The sequence below is a fragment of the Cricetulus griseus genome, chromosome 3 (genome assembly GCF_003668045.3).
Source record: "Cricetulus griseus strain 17A/GY chromosome 3, alternate assembly CriGri-PICRH-1.0, whole genome shotgun sequence".
Lineage (NCBI taxonomy): Eukaryota > Metazoa > Chordata > Mammalia > Rodentia > Cricetidae > Cricetulus > Cricetulus griseus.
In genome coordinates, this window is record NC_048596.1 from 236,767,170 (window position 1) to 236,790,169 (window position 23,000).

The 23,000-nt window shown below is 45.7% G+C and overlaps 1 protein-coding gene across 1 annotated transcript in view; it reads left to right on the plus strand.

Annotated features, from left to right (window-relative positions):
- Positions 1 to 5,995, plus strand: part of LOC100766031 (nidogen-1) — an 82,175-nt gene extending 76,180 nt beyond the window's left edge. Inside the window, exons 18-20 of the mRNA XM_027409438.2 lie at positions 658 to 781; positions 1,390 to 1,502; positions 3,738 to 5,995. Of these exons, the coding sequence (XP_027265239.1) occupies positions 658 to 781; positions 1,390 to 1,502; positions 3,738 to 3,859 (359 nt within the window). The 3' untranslated portion in view covers positions 3,860 to 5,995. The remainder of the gene's footprint in view (positions 1 to 657; positions 782 to 1,389; positions 1,503 to 3,737) is intronic.
- Positions 5,996 to 23,000: the final 17,005 nt, after the last annotated feature.

A 23,000-nucleotide genomic window follows, 5' to 3' on the forward strand; every position in this document is an offset into this window, starting at 1 on the left:
GAGATAATATAGCATCCTGCATCCCTGATGTGGTCCTGCCTCGGCTGTGCAGTATGTCCCTCAGGCTTGAGATAAGATGTAAGAAAGATGCTTATCCAGGAGGCCCACCCTTCATCTCTCCTTGTGAAAGTTTGTGGTTGAGTACCTTCTCTGTCCCACAACTAACTAGGACAAAGAGTGCAGTGTGAATACTTACATGCTTATACAAGCCTATGACAGCCATTCTGCAGGTGTTAGTGGCAGGTTAGTCACAGCTGCTGATCTGTTGCAATTCTTCAGCACCCCAACTCTTGGTAGAAAGAGTCTGAAGAGGCTTAGAGGGGAGGTACTTGAGCAAAAGCCAGAAAATAGTGGGGTTCCTATTGAAACAAAGGGCTGGGAAAGCCAGGACAGGCTGTGGCTTCTCTACCCTAGCTTATGTCTCCTCACTAGGTCCAGGTGTGGGTGCTGGAACTCAGGAGGGTATAGGTTGATGAAAGGGAAAAGACAGGAAGTAGAAACAGAATGTCGGTGCTCAAGAACCAGCCCTCTGTGTTGCCCAGGACATGTCATTGCAATACTGAACTCCTCCTCCCTTGTCTTTCAGACTCTTGTTTTCTGACACAAAGGGTCCATTTCTTACATGAACAATGACCAACTTGTGTTTGCTGCACACAGGCACCCATAGAGCAGAATGCCTGAATCCGGCTCAGCCCAGCAGTCGCAAGGTTCTCGAAGGGCTCCAGTATCCTTTCGCTGTGACGAGTTATGGGAAGAATTTGTACTACACAGATTGGAAGACGTACGTAGGCTGCTGTCACGTGAGCTGGGCAGAACTGTGTCCTTCCCTTTGTCTGTGGAGGCCTTTGCATCTGGCCTCTTGTCCTAACCTTTGACCTCCAGTGATGCCTGCTTCTTACCCCCTCCTGGCTGTTAGTAGATATGGAAGAAGGTAGAGGAAGAGGGCTGGCAAATCTCAGAGAGGAGCAGAGGTGCTGAGAGCCTGGGACTTCCTGAGCATGTCCATTCGAAACCCAGGAACTGCCTGGGGTCAAGTGGCTGGTGGGCTCCATGATTATGTCATACTTCTACATCAGTGTTATTTTTAAATTGCAGTATTCCCATAGCTGCTTCTGGACCAGACCTTCTTACAAAGGGAGGGCCACACTGAGGTGGTCACCTATATGTCACCTAGAATTTACACAGAGGGGAGAGCTAGGTTATTTTGACCCTTATTGTGAAAAAGCAATGACTACAGGCTTGGCTCAGCCCAAGGGGAAGAAGGAATATAAAAAGAGCAAGATACCGTGTCTTTTTCTCTTCTAAGCCACAGAAGAGGCTGCCAAGCCCACTGAAAATAGTTCAAGCCAAAAGATGCATGTTCACTCTCTATGCTTTGGTGCTTTGCAGGAATTCAGTGATTGCCATGGACCTCGCTATATCCAAAGAGATGGATGCCTTCCACCCCCACAAGCAGACCCGGCTATATGGCATCACCATTGCCCTGTCCCAATGCCCTCAAGGTAACTAACTCAATCTTGCTGCTGAATGTGGGGTCAACACCCAGAGTCCCTAAGAGTATCATGGTGGCTTAACTACACCCCTGGCCTCCTTCCTGTAGAAAGCCCAGTTTGAGCATCCTGTATATCCCTGCCTGAAAGATTCCTCACTCCATCATTGCTTTCTCTGGTATCAGGGTAATGTCCCAAGGCTCAAAGCCTACAGGCTGCTGCTAGTAGCCACAGTGGATGAGGTGTGGTCACTTCTACCAAGAGTGTCCATTACTGAATGGGGAGCCCATAAATGAGAAGCATGAAGTGGCATGGATGTGATCATGAAACATCTTGAGTCTTGGGCTGAGTCTTGAAGTGAACAGTCTTCAGGTGCCAAAAAGGACTTCAACAGTGAGTTCACTGTTGAATCCCTGACATCTTTAAACATTCACCTATTTGGCCTAGTAAAAATGAAAATGACAAAAAAAAAATGGCAGAGCTGGAAAGATGGCTCAGCAAATAAAGTGTATGCCTTGCAGGCATAAGGACCTGAGTTCAATCCCCAGAACCCACATAAAAACAAGCTGGGCCTGGTGACATGTTATTACAACAATGGGGAGGCAAAGACAATCGGATCCTTGGGGCTCACTAGCTAGCTAGTCTAGCCTGCTGGAAAATTCCAGGCCAATGAGAGGATTGTCTCAACAGAAAAGAGACCATGCCAGCTGAGGTTGTCCTCTGACCTCCACATGCGCACACATGCATCTACAGATTCATGAATAAAGCTGCAAAGACACGAGGCTTTCTGTGGCCTCGGCATCTTATGTTTCGATTCACAGTTCTGAGTTGCTTCTGTTCATTAGTTCATTTAAGCTGCCTTGTGTGGTTATGCTGCTGTTCCCATATCGTATATGAGGAAATACAAACAGCGAGCTCAATCATGCAGTTACAGCAGCAGAGCAGCAGGTGGATCCTGGTAGCCTGGATCCAGAGTCTGTGTTGAGCTGTGTCTCCTCTCAAAGGCTACTTTCCCAAGCCATCTTCCTTCTTGCCTGCTCCCAGTCAGTGTGAGGCCATGGGTGTGTGAGATGGGAAATATCTGCTATTTTGTTTCAGCTCCATGTTGGAGCTGTGTGCTATGCTTTCTCTTTTTGGGCCACCAACAAGCTCCTAAATCATAACACGGAGACTTCTTATTAGTTATGAATTCTTGGCCTAGCTTAGGCTAGCTCTTTTAACTTAAAATTAACTTTTTTCTCTTTATCTACCTTTTGCCCTGGGGCCTTTACCTTTCGTCTTCCCTTCTTAGTTCTTACTTTCACGGCTTCTTGTGACTGGCTAGCTGGCTGGTGGCTGGCTGGCTGGCTTCTTGCCCCAGGCATGTCCCCCTCTTTTTCTTCGTTCTCTTCTTTTTCTATCTAGCCTAGATATTTCCTCCTATTTATTCTCCCTGCCTGTCAGCCCCTCCTGTCCTTTCTCTGACTACCTATTGGCCATTCAGGTCTTTATTAAACCAATCAGGTGCCTTAGGCAGACAAGGTGAAACAGCAACACACCATTTCATAATTAAACAATTGCAGCAGAAACAAATGTAACACACCTTGACACAGTTAAAGTAACATTCCCCAGCATAAACAAATGTAACACATCTTTACATAGTTCAATATTCCTCAGCAGAGTTGGGGAGCCCTCCCTTCCCCATGATCTGTGGAATACACTTTGCAAATCCAGCCCCCTGTGCTAGTTCCTTTTCTCCATGCTGTGACAAAATGCCTGACAAAAGCAACTTAAGGAAGAACAGGTTTATTGTGGCTCACAGTTTAAGGGTAGAGTCAACATGGTGTAGTGTAAGATGGCTGGTCACATCACACCTGAAGTCAGGAAACAAAGAGAGGAAGCTGGTGCTCAGCTTGCTTTCTAGTTTTTTATTCAGTTCAGGAACCCAGCCCATGGGTTCCCACATGGATGTTGCCCACACATAGGGTGGATTTTCTCACCTCAGTTAACTTATTCTAGAAACTCCAAGCAGACATAAGAAGAGGTGTACTTCTGTTGTGATTCTAAATTCCACCAGGCTGACAATCCACATTAACCGCAACACCTCCAAATCAGGACCTCATTTTCTAACCTGTCTTATGACGAAGAAACAAGCAACAACTTATCTTACTTGGCCCTGTGAACCTATAGGGAGGTTAACAGGGAGGCTGCTGTAGATATCAAATCAGCCAGAGAGGAGTCTATGACACTGATTTCCTTCTTTTCCAGGCCACAACTACTGCTCAGTGAATAATGGTGGCTGTACCCACCTCTGCTTGCCCACTCCAGGGAGCAGAACCTGCCGATGTCCTGACAACACCCTGGGAGTTGACTGCATTGAACGGAAATGATGAAAAGAATGCCTTGCTCCCTCTCCAAGTATTTCACAGCAACACTCTACTTGAAATGACTTGATCTGAAAAAAAAAAAAAAAAAAAAAAAAACCTGACTGAAAATTATCCTGCAGTGGAGTGACCACTAGGCCCACGTCTAGCCTAGCCTGAGCCCCCACAACTTCCCCTCAACCTTCCCTGAAACAGTCACCCCGAGCTCAGTAATGGGCAAGTCTGTACCCCAACATGAGGGCAGGACCCCCACATACTTTCTGACCCCACTATTCAGACAAGATTATAGAGTTCTGAATAAAAAAGCCAATGTAGTGGTGCATGCCTGTAACCCTAGCACTTGGGAAGTGGAGGCGGGAAGATCAGAAGTTCAAGGTAATCTTGTCTATGTAGCAGGGTTCAAAGACAGTTTAGATTGCATGATACCCAGTCCCAAAAAGAAAAGAATTCAGGGTGAAAATTATGTGTTCATTCCAGAGCCATAGGACCTTTCCCTAATCTTAGACTCCTCCATGGTAAGCAGACCTCCGAAGACCTAATCACAATAATTCTCTGTGGTATCACAAGCTCATCTGTTACTGTGAGGTGCCTGAGAGCTTGCCAGTTTCTCAACATAGCATCCAGGTCCAGCTTAGGCAAGGTTATGAGTCATACTTTTTCTCTCAGTACTCTAATCTCTGTCTCCATGCTCCCACCTAACTACTCTCCTGCTCTGTACCACCTCCCCCTGTTTAAAACCCTGATTTTAGTGAGTATGATTTACCATGTGATCAAAGCCCAATTGTATCCTAGGAATTCACGGTATTTGGTGGATGGTAATAAGCAGCTCCTCCCAGATTATAAAATCCTGGTGTTTCAGCGGTGGCCATTTATAGTCAAGTGGGCAAGTCAAAGAAATGTCCTGTGAGAGGAATGTCAAGATGTAGAGTGAGGTTAGGGGATTATTATTTTGATGTGTCTTGAATTGTAGCAAATTCTTCCTCTTTGCCAAAGTACCTGTATTTACATCTAGTCTACGATGGCATGTGAGTCTTTAGCCCCACTGCTGGTACTGGTTTCCAAGTATTCTTATTGGCTAGTCATCTAAGGGCCCAGGCTAGGGTAGGGCTTGAGCAAAGTAGTGGCCCATCATAGTCCCTTAATTTTAGAATTGTATCTTTGTTTCCTCCTCTCTCTATGTTTTTTTCTGGCTAGATGTTCATCTGAAGACCCAACCTGGGAAGATCTAACTGGGTATTTCTACTAGTGGTTCAGACCCTTAATTGCTAACTGGTATAGTTCAAGGGATGTTGCTGCCTTCCAAGTATCTGTCTGTCATTTGTGTCAAAAATGTCCTCTGACCATTTGCATAACCACTATTCATTCTATCTATCTATCTATCTATCTATCTATCTATCTATCTATCTATCTATCTCCTTTTTGAACTGCTTCCAAGACACTTAAAGCAATAGAAATTTTGGATTTAAAGTCAAACATCAGAAGTTCAGTTCAGCACAGTGTAGAGTAAGGGCATAGACAAGACTCAGTGGGAATATGGACGGAGAACAGGAATGGAAAACTGAAGAGGAAATTGTGGGGGAAGGGTTTAAAGGCAGCTAAAACTAAAACCCTTAAATAACTTCGGAGAAAAATGGCACATTTTGCAAAAGAATGCTAGTCCTTGAAGACATAGAAGACCTTGCCTGATGCTTCTCTTGGGGAACAGAGCCCCCTATCTCTTTTCCTTCTAGCTTCATCATACTCAGCCTCCAATCCCATCTCCTCTTACCTCCATCTCAACCTGCTTACATTGGACTGGGAACCTGAATTGGGAGGGAGTCTTTACTTAAACAATCAGAATTTATATCACAAGATTTAGGGGTCATGTGAATCTTCTGTGCAGCCTCATAAGGAGGCCTCAGTTGTTTTTTAGTCATTTTTATGAAGCCCACTCTCTCATGTTCCTCCCATCTTTTATAACTTTTATTCATTTTACTAGGTTCCTTCTAAAATGTTTTACATGATAAATTCTTCAACTGTGGAAACCACTGAAGGTGCTTATTAATGGTTCTCCAGATGTACACAAGTATTGGATGACTCCTTGAGTTTACAACTGTACAAATATTAGTACAGAAAATTAAAAAAAAACTGTTAAAAATAAAATCTTATTTTGTCTTGTTTTTGTTATTTTGTTCCATGATGACCGGGTGTTGCTATGTTGAGGCCTCCACTTGAGCTCAGACTCTCAGTCCTCCTGCCTCAGATCTTGAGAACTGGAATCAATGGTATATGTATGCTACCATAGTGTAACGTTGCAGTCAGTTTATGATGGGAAAACAGACCATTTAATAATTGGTAAAACCTAGGGGACCCATGACTCTTACATAGTGAACGGTTCATTAGTCACATGGTTCACAGAAGATAAAGGCTGATGAATGGCTTTAAAATTAATTATATCACAGACCCTAAATTAAATTACCCTTATGGACATTTTTTTGTTTCTTTTTGTCTGTTTATCTCCTCCCCACTCTTAACCCTTTTATAAGAATTCATATACCAGACTAGCCTTTAATTCTCAATGTATCTAAGAATGACTCTGAACTTCTGATCTTTCTGCCTCTATTTCTTGAGTGTTGCAAACACAAGCATGAAGCTAGTCAGTACTGCATAACAAGGCCCTGTCTCAAAACATCACAACAGCAAATAGATTGCTAATCAGATAAACTTAAAACTGGGCTAGAGTTCAGGATTATCTAGGTTTACTGTGAGCAGCAGACAAGAAAGATGAAAGAATCAAAGGAGATGGGATGGGGATGCAGAGAAGAGCTTGGGTGAGGTGGGGGGGGGGCTGGAGGGGCTGGAAGCGATTACAGCCAGTAACCTGGAGCCCCTGCCCTGTTGACTTGGGAACTTATTCCTCAGTTGCTGGTCACCTTCCTTCCTTCCTTCCTTCCTTCCTTCCTTCCTTCCTTCCTTCCTTCCTTCCTTTCTTCCTTCCCTCCCTCCTTTCTTTCGTTTCTTTGTTTGTTTTAAGACAAGGTCTCTTAGAGACCCGGAACTCATCACATGGGCTAGGCTGGCTGGCTGGCCAATGAGTCCCAAGGAGTCTCAAGCACTAGGATTACAAATGCTGCTACTATGTCACGCTTTTTCACTTGGATTCTGGCAATTGAACTCTGGTTCTCTTCCTTTGTTTTGTGTTGGGGATGTCAGCTTACTAAAATGTGTGAAGCCCTGGGTTTGATCCTTAGCTCTGAATAAAACTAAGAGCAGTGCTTGTACCTGTAACCCAAGCGCTTAGGAGGTAGAGGCAGAAGGATCAGAAGTTCAAAGCCATCCTTGCCTATACAGTGAGTTCAAGGTCAACCTAGGCTACATGAGGCCCAGATGCTTGGGATCCATCCTCTGGGTTTTTGTTTGTTTGTTTTGCTAATTCATTTTTAAAACATCCTATGGTTTTGCGCATGCCAGGTAGCCACGCTACCAACCGAGTTACACCCTGGCCCTGCATCCATTCTTTTAGAGGCTATTTGAACAAACCCATCTGAAGAGCACAGTTCTGAAGAGCAGGTTAGGATCCTTCAGCTGCCAAAGTATCTCTGTCCATTTTCTCTTTTACCAGGATGTGGAGCCCAAAGTCTACAATCAAAATCTTAGAAGCCCCAGCAAGAGAGCAGGACTCCTACACATGGTCCTTGTGGTCCTTAGTAAGATGGCACAGAAATCAAGCCATTGGAAGGGCCAGAAAGGTCGAGTACTCTGAGAATGGCTTCCTGGTCACTTGGCTCTCAGGTAGGCACTGGTGAGCTTAGAGGTTCACCCAGCCTGCCTTCAACCTAGCCACTCAGCTTAAATCACTGGTTTTCAAACTATGTGCCGTGGCCCCTTAGGGGTCTCATATCAGATATTTACATTATGATTTATAACAGTAGCAAAATTACAGTTATGAAGTAGCAACAAAGAAATTTTATGGTTGGGAGTCATCACAGCCTGAGGAATTGTATGAAAAAGTGGAAGCATTAAGAAGGTTGAGAACCCACTGGTTCTAGCTGGTTTGCCAAGGCAGTTCCAAGTAGAACCACAAGAGGGCGTCCAGAGCCGCTGAATGAATGAGGCATCTCCTGATCTTAATTCCTGTTAATCGACCTCCCAAAGGACAAACGGGTAAACAAACATCAAGGTGGAGTTGTTTTGAAGCTACTTCATGCCTCACAGTGGAGGTTTAACTCCAGAATAAGTTTAGGAAGGATTCAAACCACAACAGGTACAAAAGGGTCTGAGGCTTTCTCAAAGTGGATCTCCCACCCCCATGGGAAATCACCTTTAACTGTGAACAAGAATTTGAACGGAGTTTTCTAGAGATAAAATGGCTTAGCTTGTATGAGTACAGGAGCCTTGGAGTACTGGTACTAGATACCCACATTAGTAACTTGTAAATACAACCTGTCCTTCAAAGCCAGAAAGAAAAATGGATTATAGGTCCTGAGTGTACCAGAGAGTGCACTTGGGTGTCATTTATTTTCTTGTGGTATTAGGGATTGAACCTGAGGCCTTGTGCATGCTAGACAAGCACTCTACCATTGAGCTACATTCCTACCTCAGGGTCTTGATGTTCTTAGTATTAGATAGGACCATCGTTTGATGGTACACTAGTGGGGAGGGGGTTTTATAAAGACTGTTCCGGTCTTAGAAACCTCTAATGTTCTTCTGGTTGCTTTTATCGAACAAAATGAAGAAACTTTATCTTTTGTTGGGACCACCTAGGCCCTTCTCCCAGCCTGTTTCCTCTTTTGTGATCAATAGGATAGTAGCTTCCAGCTGTTGGACAGTTCAGATTTCTTTATGAAAATGAGGTCAAAAGAGTTGCACTGCATCCCCTGGAGCAGGGCCTTGCATCCCAGGGACACTGCATTCTCTGGGGCAGAGCACTATATCCCCTGGGGCACTGCATCCCCTGGGGCAGGGCACTGCAGTGAGGAGGTAGGAAGACACTGGAAGGATGTGTATGCCCACCCAAAGCCAGAGATTTCTGGAGCACGGTGTGGTTAGTCTTTACAAATTTGTATGAATCTTGGGTTCCACTCCATATAGAAATTAAGTTAGTAATTAATTATAGTAATTAATAAGATTTCATGTAGCCCAGTCGAGCCTGGAACTCCCTGTTTAGTTGAGGATGACCTTGAACTCTTGATCCTCCTGTTTCCACCTCCCAAGTGCTGGGATTATAGGTGTGTGTCAACAGACCAGCTTCATAATATATTAAATGTAAAATATCATTTTTAAGATTTAATTTTAATTGTGTATGTGTTTGTATCTGTGCACAAGTATGTAGTGTTCACAGAGGCCAGAAGAGGGTGTCAGATCCCCTGGAGCTGGAGTTACAGAAGGTTGTGAACCTACCAACATCGGTGCTGGGAACTAGATTCTCATCCTCCAGAAGAGCCCTAAGCTCATTTAACCACCGAGCCATCCATCTCTCCCACTCATAAAATTCCATTTTAACTCCTTAACATCTGCTGTAGGTTGAATTGTGACCGTCCAAAAAGATAAGTGTGGTCCTAACCCCAGTACTTCAGAATGTGATATTTAGAAATAAAGTCTTTGCAGATATAGTCAGATGAAGATGAACTTGTAGGGTGGACCTTAACCAAATCAGACCCAGGTTTTTATTAAAAGGAGGAAGTGGACTCAAAAGATAGTACACACATAGAAAACTCCACGAGAGAGGAAGACAGATGGGAGACGTAGATAGAAGGTTAGGAAACCCAGAGATGTCTGCAGCCTGGGACACATGTCCCTCACATCCTCCAAAGGAATTAACCCCAAAACATCTCTCTTAGGAATAATGCAGCCTGGACTGGGATGGCAGGTGATGGGTCCCCTGTCCAGTCCCATGCTGGGACCACAAGAATCGTGGTCCCAGGGCGGTGATGGACGGCGGGGGGATGAGGAAACAGAGACCTGTAGATGTAACTCATATTGAAAGTTTTATTGAGTGGGAGGTAAGACGATAAGGTAAAGAGATGCAGAGACAGGGGGAGGGCAGAAGAGACGAGGGAGACAGGAAGAGTCCTGTCTGCCCCAGGGAACAGTGGGAAAGAAAGAGGGGGAAAAAACTTATGTAGGCCAAAGTCTTTCTTTTAAAGCGGTCCTTTGCACCGCGTACAGACTATACAACCATAGAACCCTGGGCTGACCAGGGTACTGTCTGAGTGCATTCTGCCAGGTGACAGGGGCAGGTTAAAATCTCAACCTTGAACCAAAAAACGGGAAATACTGCTGTTGTTTAAGTCACCCAGTTGTGGTGCTTTGTTACAGCACCTTCAGCAGACTAAAACACCAGCAAAAACACTGAATCGTAAGGGAAATACACTGACTTTATCCATTGCTGCCTACTGTCACCCCAGTTGATGCCCATCTAGAGAGAGCACAGTTGGTGTGCATAGATGCTCGAGAGGTTGACGAGAAAATAATATGTGATAGTCAGCTGTTGCTAATTAGTGGAAGGTGGGCCAAGGAGATGGCTCAGTTGATAAAGTAGGCGAGAGCACCTGAGCCTGATTCTCAGCACTCACTAGAAAAGTCAGTGTGAGCAGTGTAGTGATGGTGCACGCCTTTAATCACAACACTCAGGAGGCAGAGGGAGGTGGATCTCTGTGAGTTTGAGGCTAGCCTGGTCTACAGAGCGGGTTCCAGGACAGGCGGGGCTACACAGAGAAACCCTGTCTAAGAAAACAAACAAAGCCAGAGGTAGAGATAGGCTGACTAGCCAACCTAGCCTACTTGGCAAGTTCAAGGTCAGTGAGAAATCTTGCCTCAAAGAACCTGATGAAGTACACCTGGGGTTGACTTCTAGCGTGCTTTGTCTCTGTCTCTGTCTCTGTCTCTGTCTCTGTCTCTCTCTCTCTCTCTCTCTCTCTCTCTCTCTCTCTCTCACACACACACACACACACACACACACACACACACACACACACAGGAAAGGCAAAGAATCCTCTGGGAAACAGGGATGTCAGCTGAGTCAGGAAGACAACTAACTTAAACTATTTCTGGGGTCTGCAGAAAAGTCTTCCTGCCGCAATCATCTTACAGGTGTTGGAAGCACAGATAATCACCTCTGTAACTACTCCAAGTAAACTGGGTCAAAGTGCAAGGTGTTTCAGCTATAATTTGGGAAGGTGAATTTGGAAGAAGGTATTTCCTTCTATTTAAGGTGGATATTGATCATTCAAGTCCAAACTACTTGGACACCATGTCTCCAATGGAAACACAATAGACAGAAATGTCCAGAAAATGAGAGCCCTAGTAGGTATTTCAATGGGAACTTATTCCTAGGAGAAAAGAGATTTAGGCCAAGATTTTTCTCAATAGGAAAGTGCCAGGACAAGGTTTGTAGTAGCTACCCTTGAAGCCACAGCAGTGAGTCTGTCAGGAAGATCATGAACACAGCTGGCCTTGACCATCACTTGTAGAGGCCTGCAGGGAGCTTGGACTCTAGGCTGGCTTTCTAATCAGTCCTGTTATTATACCAAAGATGGACTTCACAATTCCTACTCTAAGGAGTAGTGTGTCTACAGGGGTGCTACTTGTAGGAATAAACATACACAGCAGACAAGGTGAGTGGCCGGATGGAGTGGTGCTGGAGTGTGTCTATATCACCCCTGCTGTGAGAAAAACACAAGGCAAACTGATGGAGTTTCGGTCTCAGGTGTAACTCTCCTAAACACAAATCTGTAAATACCAATTTTAAGGAAAATGTGTGGAGAGAAAAAGGAATATTTGGAGTGTGTGTGTGTGTGTGTGTGTGTGTGTGTGTGTGTGTGTGTGTGTGCATGTGGGTGGGGGGTGGGTCTGTATGGTGTATGTCAGAGGCTGACATTGGGCATCTTCCTCAATCACTTTTCCCCCTTTTTTGATGTTTAATGATAGGTCTGTCATTGATTTGTCTGGTCTGGCTGGTCAGCAAGACCAAGAGATCTGCCTATGTCCAGCCCACTAGCACTGGTGTTACTGGTACACACCATCACGCTCAGCTTTTTAGATGGGCACCACAGGGATCTGAACTCATGCTTTCATGCTTGTACAGCAAGTTCTTTACAGATCCAGCCATTTGGCTGGTCTGATGGTAGTGAGTTATCTCAATTGATTGTTCACAGTCAGATCCAGCCATTCCCCTATACCTTAGAAAAGTAGTAACTCTTGGGCAGCTGCCACACTGTGGCCCTCATCTTCATTTCACCCACACAGCGTCTGAGGCCAGAGTCACCTATAAGGACGATATGTTACTGGAATGCTGGGATTCCAGGCTCCATTTGTCTGGTAGTTTCTACTTTGTTGTGACTGAGACTATACCCCAACCCCGTTCCCCAGGCCAGCACAAATAGCAGCCTCACAAAGAAATTTAAAACTGAGTGAACATTAAAAGGAGATAGAATTATCTCTAGTGACACTGGAGAATGTCCAAGACACAGAAAATGAGTAAGGAAGTCACAGAAGGTTGTCTACTGTGTGGTGTGTTTTTGTACAACCAAAGATATCTGTATATTTGCACCCGGTAATCATGGAAGGAGATCCCAGAAATTCTTAGGCCAGTCCTCGCAGGGGAGGGTAGTGGTGGTAGCTGTAAGAGTCAAAGGGCTATGGCAGGGCAATGGTGCTGCATGCCTTTAATCCCAGCACTAGGGAGGCAGAGGCAGGCAGATCTCTGTGAGTTTGAGGCCAGCGTGGTCTTCAGAGCGAGTTCCAGGACAGGTTCCAAAGCTACACAGAGAAACCCTGTCTTGAAGTCCCCCCCCCCAATAAGGGGGGCTATGATCTTCCATTGTCTAGTGTCCTCTGCTACTCAGACGCTGTGTGGGTGAAATGAAGATGAGGGCCACAGTGTGGCAACTGCCCAAGAGTTACTACTTTTCTAAGGTATAGGGGAATGGCTGGATCTGACTAGAATGTTCTAGTATAAGTGCACAATACCCTTACAATTAAGATCATTTCTAGTTGAGAATGAGATTGGGAAAGATCTCCTCCATGCTGCCAGTTACCGAACTTTGAAAATGGGAAGTTGCTAGGTTCCCTTCCCAGCTGCCTTGGCTTCTGGGTAATTTCACATTCCAGCCAGGGGAAGCACCTTAGTGAAGGAAGGTGCACAGACCCACACAGGCACACAGACTTGAGGGAACAGCTTGTTCTGTCCCTCCTCGGGCTCTCTACCAGGCTGACTGACCAGCAGCCAGACTGTAGCAGCTGCTCTGAGACCAGACTTCGGGGGATCCCTCTGGGCTCTTAGCCAGGGCTGCATCAAGCATGGCTATTGTGGGCCTTGCAGCAGTTCCTGTCTGGGGGATAAAGGTGCCTGTGAAAGTGACAAAGAGGAAGCTGTGGTGACTGGGCTAGTGAGAGTATAGGGTGGGTCCCTTAGACTTTGCCCTCTGGGCATGGGATGGTCCCAGACACCTGAACAAATGGCCCAGCAGTGAAGCTGAAGCTTTGTTATGCCCACTGGGGATGCAGGACCACCTCGGCTTCTAACCTACTTTGTCTACTCTGGCCAGCTCAGGGTCTGCTCTGGGTTTTGTCATTGCTCTGTGACAAGGGGAGTTCCATTCTAAAGTAGGTAGGTTTTTTTTTTTTTTTTTTTTAACAAAGTAGGTGGCTATTTACAGCAGTTCCTGCTTCCCCACAAACAGGGCCCCCTTGCCACTGGGGTTTTCCACCCTGCTCTTAGTGAGGACACTGAGGAGAAGACAAGCCTATGCTCAGCAATACCCTTCTGCATGAACTTGGCCTACATTCAAAGTCCCCAACTTGCACAGAGCTTTGCCCTAGGCAGGGGACAGGGATGGGGGAGGAGGGGCTGGCAAAAGGCCAAAAAAAAATCGGCCTTTTAAATAGAACTTTTCTATATAAAGCAGTATGTGTGTATGTGTGTGTAAGTCTGTGTGTGTATTTGTGTCTATGTGTGTGCAAGTCTCTGTCTCTGTGTGTGCACAAGCATGCACATGCCTCCACAAGTAATACCTGCGTGCATATGTGCCTGCACCAATGGCTACATCTGCATGTGTGCATAAGCATGTGGAGGTCACAGAACAGCTGCAAGTGTCATTTCCTTGCGTTCCATCTATCTTTTTGTCTTTCTCTTTTCATGAGCATGTTTATATGTAGTGCTTGCCTGTGTGTGAGGGCCTATGGAGACGTAAGGTCTATGTCAGGAGTCTTCCTTGATCACACTTCTATCTCATTCTTTGAGACAGGTCTCTAAATCAGGCCCAGAGCTTGTCCATCTGGCTGATCTATCTAGTCAGCTTGCCCCAAGGATCCCCTATCTTAGCCTTCCAAGGGTGGAATTACGGCTGGCTGTCATCCCACCAGGCATTTATGTGAACTGAAGATCTGAATTTCATGCCCAATACTGCTGTGTTTGGAAGCTGTTCCCAGTGACCCTGATTCAAGGAGACAGTAGTGACACACCCAGTTCAAAATTGCAGACAATACAAAATTACAAGGTGTAGGGACAGACCCTTTCAGAAGAAAAGGGCCAGCTGAATGGATGCAGAGGACCTGGTGGAACTTGTCCTGGGTTGAGTTCATAAAAAGGCTAAGGCGCTGCATTCTCTCAGATTGATGTGGCCCTTTGGGTGTCAGGATTTGAAATGAGTTCCTCCTAAGTTTGTGTGTTTGTGGCCTCACCCTGAAAGGCTCCTACCTTGGACTCTTGTCATGTGTCTGTCTGGCCCATAAGGCTTTTCTGGCTGATGTACCCTGAGGCAGAAAAAAGGCAGCCTTGCCTGCTCTGCGAGGACAGGACTTGTGTACCCCAGGGGCTGCCCCTTCCAGGCCCTTTCCTCTCAAGCTGTTCTCCCTTGTGTGTCTTAAAAGCTGGTACCCTCATTTTGTGTTGTTGTTGTTGTTGTTGTTGGTGGTGGTGGTGTGTGTGTGTGTGTGTGTGTGTGTGTGTGTGTGTGTGTGTGTGAGGTCTCTGTTTGTCAGTCAAGTGTGTGTGTGTGTGTAGTCTAGGAGGGGGTGTGTGGTGTGCTCACAAGTACAGATGCAGACACCTGTGCACATGTGCAGGGGCCAAAGGAGGATGCTGGGGACAAAGGATGATGCTGGGTGTCCTCCTCTACCACTTTGTTCTTATTACTTTGAGACAAGGTCTCTCAATAAAGAGTCTATACCAGCAAAGCCCCAGCATCCTTCTGATCCTACCTCCCACAGTATTGGGTTTACAGGCACAAGCAGGGTTGGGCAGGCTTTTTACATGGTTGTTGGGGATTTGAACTCAGGTCCTTATTCTTAGACAGTACGTGCTCTTACTTCCGAGTCATCTCCCCAGCCACCTCCTTGTTTTGGGGTTTTGTTGTTGTTTGTTTGTTGCTCTTTGATTTTTATAGACAAGATCTGATTATGTAACCTAGGCTGGCCTCGGAGTCATGGCAATCACCCTGCCTCAAACTCCTCTGAGTACTGGAACTAGAGGCATAAGTCACAACACTTCACTCCTCTGTTTTTAAAGCAAAAATGTCATGCTTGAGTCTTCTTAAGCTTAATTTAGCTTGTTCAATACAGTGAAAGAACTGTTTGTGGCTTGGGAGGAATGTGGCAATGAGTTCTTTGGTGTTTTCTGCTGGGCCTCTGTTCCATTTGGATGGACCCTGTTACCCAACAGGACATCTTTATGGGAAGTGAACAGTCTTCTGGTGCCATCTCAGCCTCTGGCTGCTCTCATGACAGTGAGTGTGCTTCTGGGGTCAGTGAGCACAGGCTAAGAGATATGCTGGCTTTGGTTTCAGCTTGAAAGGAAGCCCAAAGGACAAGCCATCCATGAAAATTGGGGTCTCTGAAGAGCTTTGGGCCTGCAGGGTTGGCATGGGCAGACAGCCCGCTGGGAACTACTTTATAGTTTGCATTCAATCTCTTTTTCCTCTATGTAGCCAAGGATGACCTTGAACTTCCTGCCTCCAGCTTCCAAGTGCTAGGATTTCAAGTGTGCACCCCCAGGCCCAGCTTATGAGATGGTGGGTATAAGACACCACTCCCCCACCTCAGGTGGGCACACTAGGCAAGTACTCTACCAGCTAGCTGCATCGCATGCCTAGTCACTATTTATTGACCTGAATAAAAGATTAAGATCACAGTTGTTTCCAACATTTTGACATTGTGACATGATGCTATCATCCATAAAGTTCATTCTTGAGGATTGTACAATCAAGTTTCAAAAACAAACAAACAAACAAACAAACAAACAAAAACCCTATACAGGCAGTGGTGATGCATACCTTTAATCCCAGCAGCACTCAGGAGGCAGAGACAGGTGGATCTCTGTGAGTTTGAGGTCAGCCTGGTCTACAGATAGAGTTCTGGGGCAGCCAGGACTGTTATATAGCAAAACCTTATCTCAAAAAATAAAACAAAACAAAAAAAACAACCCTCATAATGCTTTAATTACATTTGTGATTTTGTGTTGGGGCACATTGATAGCTAGCTATTTCAATGAAAAATATAGTTTAATGGATTGCAAACCTGTGCCAGGTTGGGAAGAATGAGAATAATGGGGAGATATGATTTCTAGTGTCTTCTGGCCATATGACCCTTCAGTCAGAGGATGTGACAGCCTGCCTCAAGGACTTACTAAGCATCCATCACTGGGTGCAGAGTAAGGAAAACATGTCTTATGAAAGTCTATGTCAACCAGGCATTGTGGTGCACGCCTTTAATCCCAGTACTTGAGAGGCCGAGATGGGAGAATCTCTGCTTTCAAGGCTAGCCTGGTCTACAGAGTGAGTTCCAGGACAGCCAAGGCTACACAGAGAAACCCTGTCTTGAAAAATAAACAAACACAAAAAGAATGTCTATGTCCAGGTTTTTGCTCATGTGAGGAATCTAGAAGCACCACGTGCTCTTTGTGTGTGTGTGTGTGTGTGTGTGTGTGTGTGTGTGTGTGATGAAAGCAGAAGGGGAATTAAGAAGGAGCAGTGAGAAGGCTTACTGGGTGAAGGTGCTTGCCACCAAGGTTGAAAACCTGAGTTCAATCCCCAGATCCCAAAGAGTGGAAAGAGATGATGACTCCTACAAGATTATTGTCTGACCTCACACAAGGGCTGTGGAATACTCTGTTACATACAGAGTAAATGAAAGTAAAAAGAAACAAAGCTCTCCCACCCCCAACAAAAGACCAAGATGGGCATTACCTCAAGAACAACAGCACAGGTTGAACTCTGGTCTCCACAGTCATGTGTGCACATGGTCACAAGTACCTGTACACACATGAACACACACAATAAATAAGTAATAAAATATCATAAAGAAAGAAGGGGAACCGTGAGTGGGGGTGGGGGTAGAGACAAAGGGAGAGAAGGGACAAGAGAGGCTAATGGGAAAATAAAGAAATACCAGAATCCAGATTTTAGTTTTACACACACACATACACAAATATGACATGAACACAGAAAGGGGGGCTGATTGAAGGAGGGACGGGGACAGCATGAGGAGTGAGGTATGAATTAGGATAGCAGGGGGCACAGACTTGAGTGAGTACAATAACACAAATGTGTGAAAATGTCATGGTGGAACCAATCAGTGGCCTCTAGGTTCCTTCCAGCCTCCTCTCAGTGGACACACACCTCCCTCGGTACATGTATGATGAAGGAAACTGAGGCTGCTAAGAACACAGCCCCACTTCCTATTTTTGGGTTTTGTTGTTGTTGCTGCTGTTTGGTTTTTTGAGACATGGTTTCTCTGTCTAACAGTCCTGGCTGTCCTGGAACTCACTCTGTAGACCAGGCTGGCCTCAAACTCACAGAGCTCTGCCCGCCTCTGCCAGCAAGTGCTAGGATTAAAGGCGTGTGCCACCACTGCCTGGCAAACTCAGCCTCAAGTTATTATAAGACTTAGTAGGAAAACTGTGAAAAATCTGGAATTAGTGAGGTGTGGAGGTACACATTTGTACCCCTAGTACCTGGAGGCTGATTGGGAGTTGTGGGTCAGTTTGAGCCCCCTTAGATACAGAGCGAAACTTAGCCCTATAAATAAACAAACAAGCAATGCACATCTGCCGAATGCATCCATGATTACAAAATGGCCAGTTGGATGGCTCCAGGTCTAGGCAACGGCCAGGTATTTGCCACTGCCAGCTAAGAAATTGCTGCAACGTTTTCAGAGGAAACCAGAGTGAGGGTTTTGGTTTTCACGAAGGTTGAGCAACTTCCTCCCAGGGCATTCAGAGCTGAACGTGCCCTTTCAACATGGGCAGTCTGGTAACACCAGAGGATGTGACTGGGCTGTGGCATAAACAAACATCTCCAGGCACCTGTGAGAAAACACAAAGCAAGAAAGACAAAGTTAAAACTCTCAGGCCATTGAGGCTGTCAGGCTGCCTGAGGTCAGTAACACAGGGAATACAGAACTTAAGGCCAGGTGTGTGACTCAGCCTGAGGCTTTTATACACATACACCCAACAGTGCAAAAGAGCTCTCTGAGCGTACCTTCCTGTGCTTAAATCCCTGCCTCTGCCTAACACTGGTGAGTCCAGTGAGTATATACATCTGTAAAATGGGCATGATAACCATACCCCTATTAGATACAGTGGCTGAGATGCTGCACAGCACACTGCATAGCACTAATAGCACTATACATGCCAGCTACTTTTTTTTTTTTTTTTTTTTTTTTTTTTTTTTTTATGAAGCTGCACCCATAGTAGTTGTTTTTCTTACTGGTAACTGAATCCAGGCCCTTATGACTGCTAGGTAAGTGCTTTACCTCTGAGCCACATCTCCAGCCCCTTTTCCACTTTTATTTGAGACAAGACTTCATTGCTTCCCAGTCTGGCTTTGAACTCACTCTGTAGTATAGGTAGACGTTGAACTTGGAATCCTCCTGCCTCAACCTCCCAAGTAGCTGGGACGACATGCTTACGCCATCCTTCCATGCTCTGCCCCTGAATTTAACACTAGAGAAGACTTTCTTAAGCTTACTTTGAAAACAACCTCACAGAAAATTTGCAAGGGGGCTGGAGAGATGGCTCAGCAGTTAAGAGCATGGGCTGTTCTTCCAGAGGACTTGGGTTCCATTCCCAGCACCCACGTAGCGGCTCACAACTGTGAGTATCTCCAGTTCAGAGAACTCTGACTTTTTCTGGGCTCTGAAGGCACCAGGTACACACATGATACACAGACATGCAGGCAGACAAACACTCATACACATTAAATTAAATTAAAGGTTTGCCTGAACTCCAAATAGTCTTCAAATTGGCTAATGATTGATCAGTTCCTATATTTGCTTTCTCTGTTTATTCTTTCTCCATTTGTCAACATGGCTGTCATTATGTTAGTTGAAACTTTTGAGCATTTGACCTTGGGTGTTTGATACTTTATCTCTAAGGACAGGAGCTTCTCTCACATAACCACAAAGCTATGATCATGTCAGCAATCTCAGCGTTAATTAGTCCTGTGATCTGATAGTCAATCCACACTCAAACCCAGCGGCCGTATTAATAATCTCAAATTAGAAGAATTGATTCTCCCTTCCCCTTCAGTTCACACACCAATCCAGGCCATGAGTTGCCATTAATCTGAAATAGCTCTTCAGTTTTGTCTTTCACATGGTAGGTTTTCCCTCCTTCCCTTCTCCCCTCCTTTTATTTTTATTTTTGTCAGTATTTTTCTGTGTAGCCCAGGCTGGCTTCAAACTCTCAACCCTCCTACCTCCACCTCCTGAGTGTGGGTTATGGGTGTGCACACCAAGCCCAGTATCACACATCATTTCGGAAGAATGCAGTTGTTAGCATGCTCCTCACATGGGCCTGCCTAATTTGTCTCTTGTGATTAGCTTCAAATTAAATTTGGGCACAATCGCTACATAAATAATGTGTTCTCAATGGATCATGCTGGGAGGCGCATGATGTTACTTCTTCAGGAAGATTCTTTGAAACTATAAACATCTGTCCATCTCAGACTGGTTCCCAGTGGATTCTACCACAGATGGGGAGAACAATTCATCATGCAGGTGCTCATTATACACGTGTAGGTTTTCAACACACCTTCTAAGTGCTTCATCCTGTTGCCATCTGCCTCCCCTTCAGGACTTTGTGGGCCCCTCATTCCCCTTGCTTGCCCTTCAGAAGTTCACATGGAGCCGGACTCCACAAATGCTCTGCAGACCAAAATAAACACAAAGAGTGTCATCTCCTCCAGGGCAAATGCTGCAACAGTGGATTTCAGAAAGACTTCCTCTCTGGGTAGTTGGGATGGGGCCTGCAAGAATACAAATAGGCTTTTACACAAAAAGAACTCTGAATGGCTGTATTTGCAAAAGGGAAGAGAGAAGGGAGGGAGGCAGGATGAGGGAAAGAAGTGGAAGAATTGAATCTGAATACACCTCCATTATTCAGCCAGTCTACTCCATCCCATGTCTGCATGTGTCCCTTGAGGTCCATGCATTGGAGACTCAATCTCCAGTGCAAAAGTTGAGGAGTGGGACCTCTGAGAGGTGATTAGGTCATGAGGCTCAGCTTATCCTAAAAGGATTAATGTCATTACTGCAGAAAGAGCTGAGTCCTCACTGAAATGAAATGCAGATAAAAGGATGCATTTGCTCCCTCTCTGTTCTCTAGTTTATGGTGTACTCTGCTCCATCTGCCTACTCCAAGGAAGAAGGTTCTCACCACACCAGGCATGTAATCCCAGCACTAGGGAAGCAGATGGAAGTGGATCACCACACAGTTGACTTCAGCCAGGTTTAAATAGTGAGTACCAGGTCAGGCCAGGGCTACTTCATGAGAGTCTGTTCAGAAGACAGGGGGGTGGGGTGGGGACCTGAGGAGGTGGTAGCCAAAAGCTCTTGTGATGTAAGTGTGAGGACTGGAATTTGGATCTCTGGAACCCAAATACCTGCTGAGTGAGTATGGCAGCCCACCTGTAATCCCAGCACTTGGAAGCAAGTTTGGGCAAGCTGCCAAGTTAGACTAGCTATATCATTGAGATACCTGTTCAGTGAGATACCTTGGCTCAGTGAGTAAAATAGGGAGCAACCGAAGAAGACTCCACCTGGGGCCTCCACAAGCATATGCAAGCATGTGCATCCACACATTGTGAACATAGATACACACATGCAGACACACAACATACATATATACACATGGGAAAAAAAAAAAAAAAAAAAAACAAGGCAAGAATGTTCTCACTGGATGTGGCTCTTCCACCTGGAATTCCCAGGCTTCCAGAAATGTAAGAAATCAATCTGTTCTTTAAAAACACCCAGGCTTTGGTATTCTGTGACAGCAGCATTAAGAAGACCAAGACAGTGTTGGTGTTAATAGAGTGGGAAAGATACTCCCCGGCACCAAGATATTCCTCATTAAAGAAAGAGATAAATATGGGGTGAAGGTGAATCTACTCATTTCTTCAATATTTGTAAGAGCGTAATGCTGCTGCAATATTTTTAGGAGCTACAGTTACAGTGGTAAGGAAAAGAAATTCCCAACTCTCTCAGAACATAAATCTTAGGGGACGCTAGCAGACATAAATCACCCATGCGAGTGTGTGTGTCCGCGCGCGCGCACGAGAGCTTCAGAAAGCTTTAAATGAAGGGGATGCAGGGAGAAACACTCAATTCACAGGAGGGGTGAGAATGGATTCTAAAAATATAGTCAGTTGAAATAATGGTGCAGAATAAAGTTGGTGGCACAGTATCACATGTGGAACATACAGACACACCCTGTGCAGCTACCCGTGCATATGCGTGCATTGAACTAGTGGAATGTAAATGTGGTAATGTGAAAACGTAAGGTGTTGGGGTTGGAAGTGCGGCAGGGGAAAAGCAAGAAAACAAAACAAGGGACTGTATGGATGGATGATTGACAGGGAACCCAGGACTAAGGTGTTACATGGCATCCGTGAATGCACCTGAGGCCCAAAGTGCTTCTCCCTTCCCACCGACCCCTGGGGCCATGCTCCTTTCTATGCCCACAATCCTACCTCAGGACAGAACAGCTTGGAACCTGTCATTTCAAGAAACATCGAGAGAGCATGGTGGCAAGAGGATACAGAACCCCATGAGACTGTGAGCACCCCCTCCCCCCCGCCGGTCCCCCAGGCCTAGCTCACATTCCAACTCCTTCACTGGTAGTTAGGTACATTATCTTTGAGCAAGCTGCCTTATCTCCCTAAGGCTCATGTTTCCCAATATTGCAATGGGAATATTACCAGGTACCACTGCAGGTGATGACCTTGTGGATTCAGTGAGCCAGTGTGTACAAGCCCTCAGCACAAGCCAAGGGACATGGTATGTTCTTGGAAATCCTCATCTGTTAGCACCATCCTCACAGGGTTGCCAGGCTAGCTTAGTTCTAGAACATCCCTGTTTGGGACCTACACCTGGGCTGAGTGGTGCCTACAGCTGTCCTTTTGCAGACACAGTAAACAGACCAATGGACTATGTTCCCATCGTAGCTTTTGTTAATGTGAAACAAACCTAGACATATCCGGGAAGAAAGAATCTCAACTGAAGAATGGCCTCCATCATATTGGCCTCTGGGTTAGCCTGTAGAGTATTTTCTTTTTTTTAAATTATTTTTTTATTAGTTGAATTTAGAAACAAGCAGGCTTCATATGTCAATCCCTGCTCCCTCTCCCTCCTCTCCTCCCCCACCCCCACCAGTCCCCCCCACTCTATGCCCCCTCTGCTCCCCAGGGAGGGTAAGACCCTCCATGGGGGATCCCCAAAGTCTGTCATATCATCCTGGGCAGGGCCTAGGCCCTCCCCTATGTGTCCAGGCTGAGAGAACATTCCTTCCCATGGGATGGGCTCCCAAAGTCCTTTCTTACTCCAGGGATAAATACTGATCTACTACCAGAGGCCCCATTGAGTTCCAAGGCCTCCTCATTGACATCCACGTTCAGGGGTCTGGATCAGTCCCATGCTGGCCTCCCAGAAATCAGTCTGGGGTTCATGCACTCCCCCTTGTTCAGGTGAGCTGTTTCTGTGGATTTCACCAGCCTGGTCTTGACTCCTTTGCTCATCACTCCCCCCTCTCTGCAACTGGGTTCCAGAGTTCAATTCAGTGTTTAGCTCTGGGTGTCTGCCTCTGCTTCCATCAGCCACTGGATGGAGGCTCTAGGATGCCATATAAGGCAGTCATCAGTCTCATAGGGGAAGGGCATTTAGGGTAGCCTCTCCA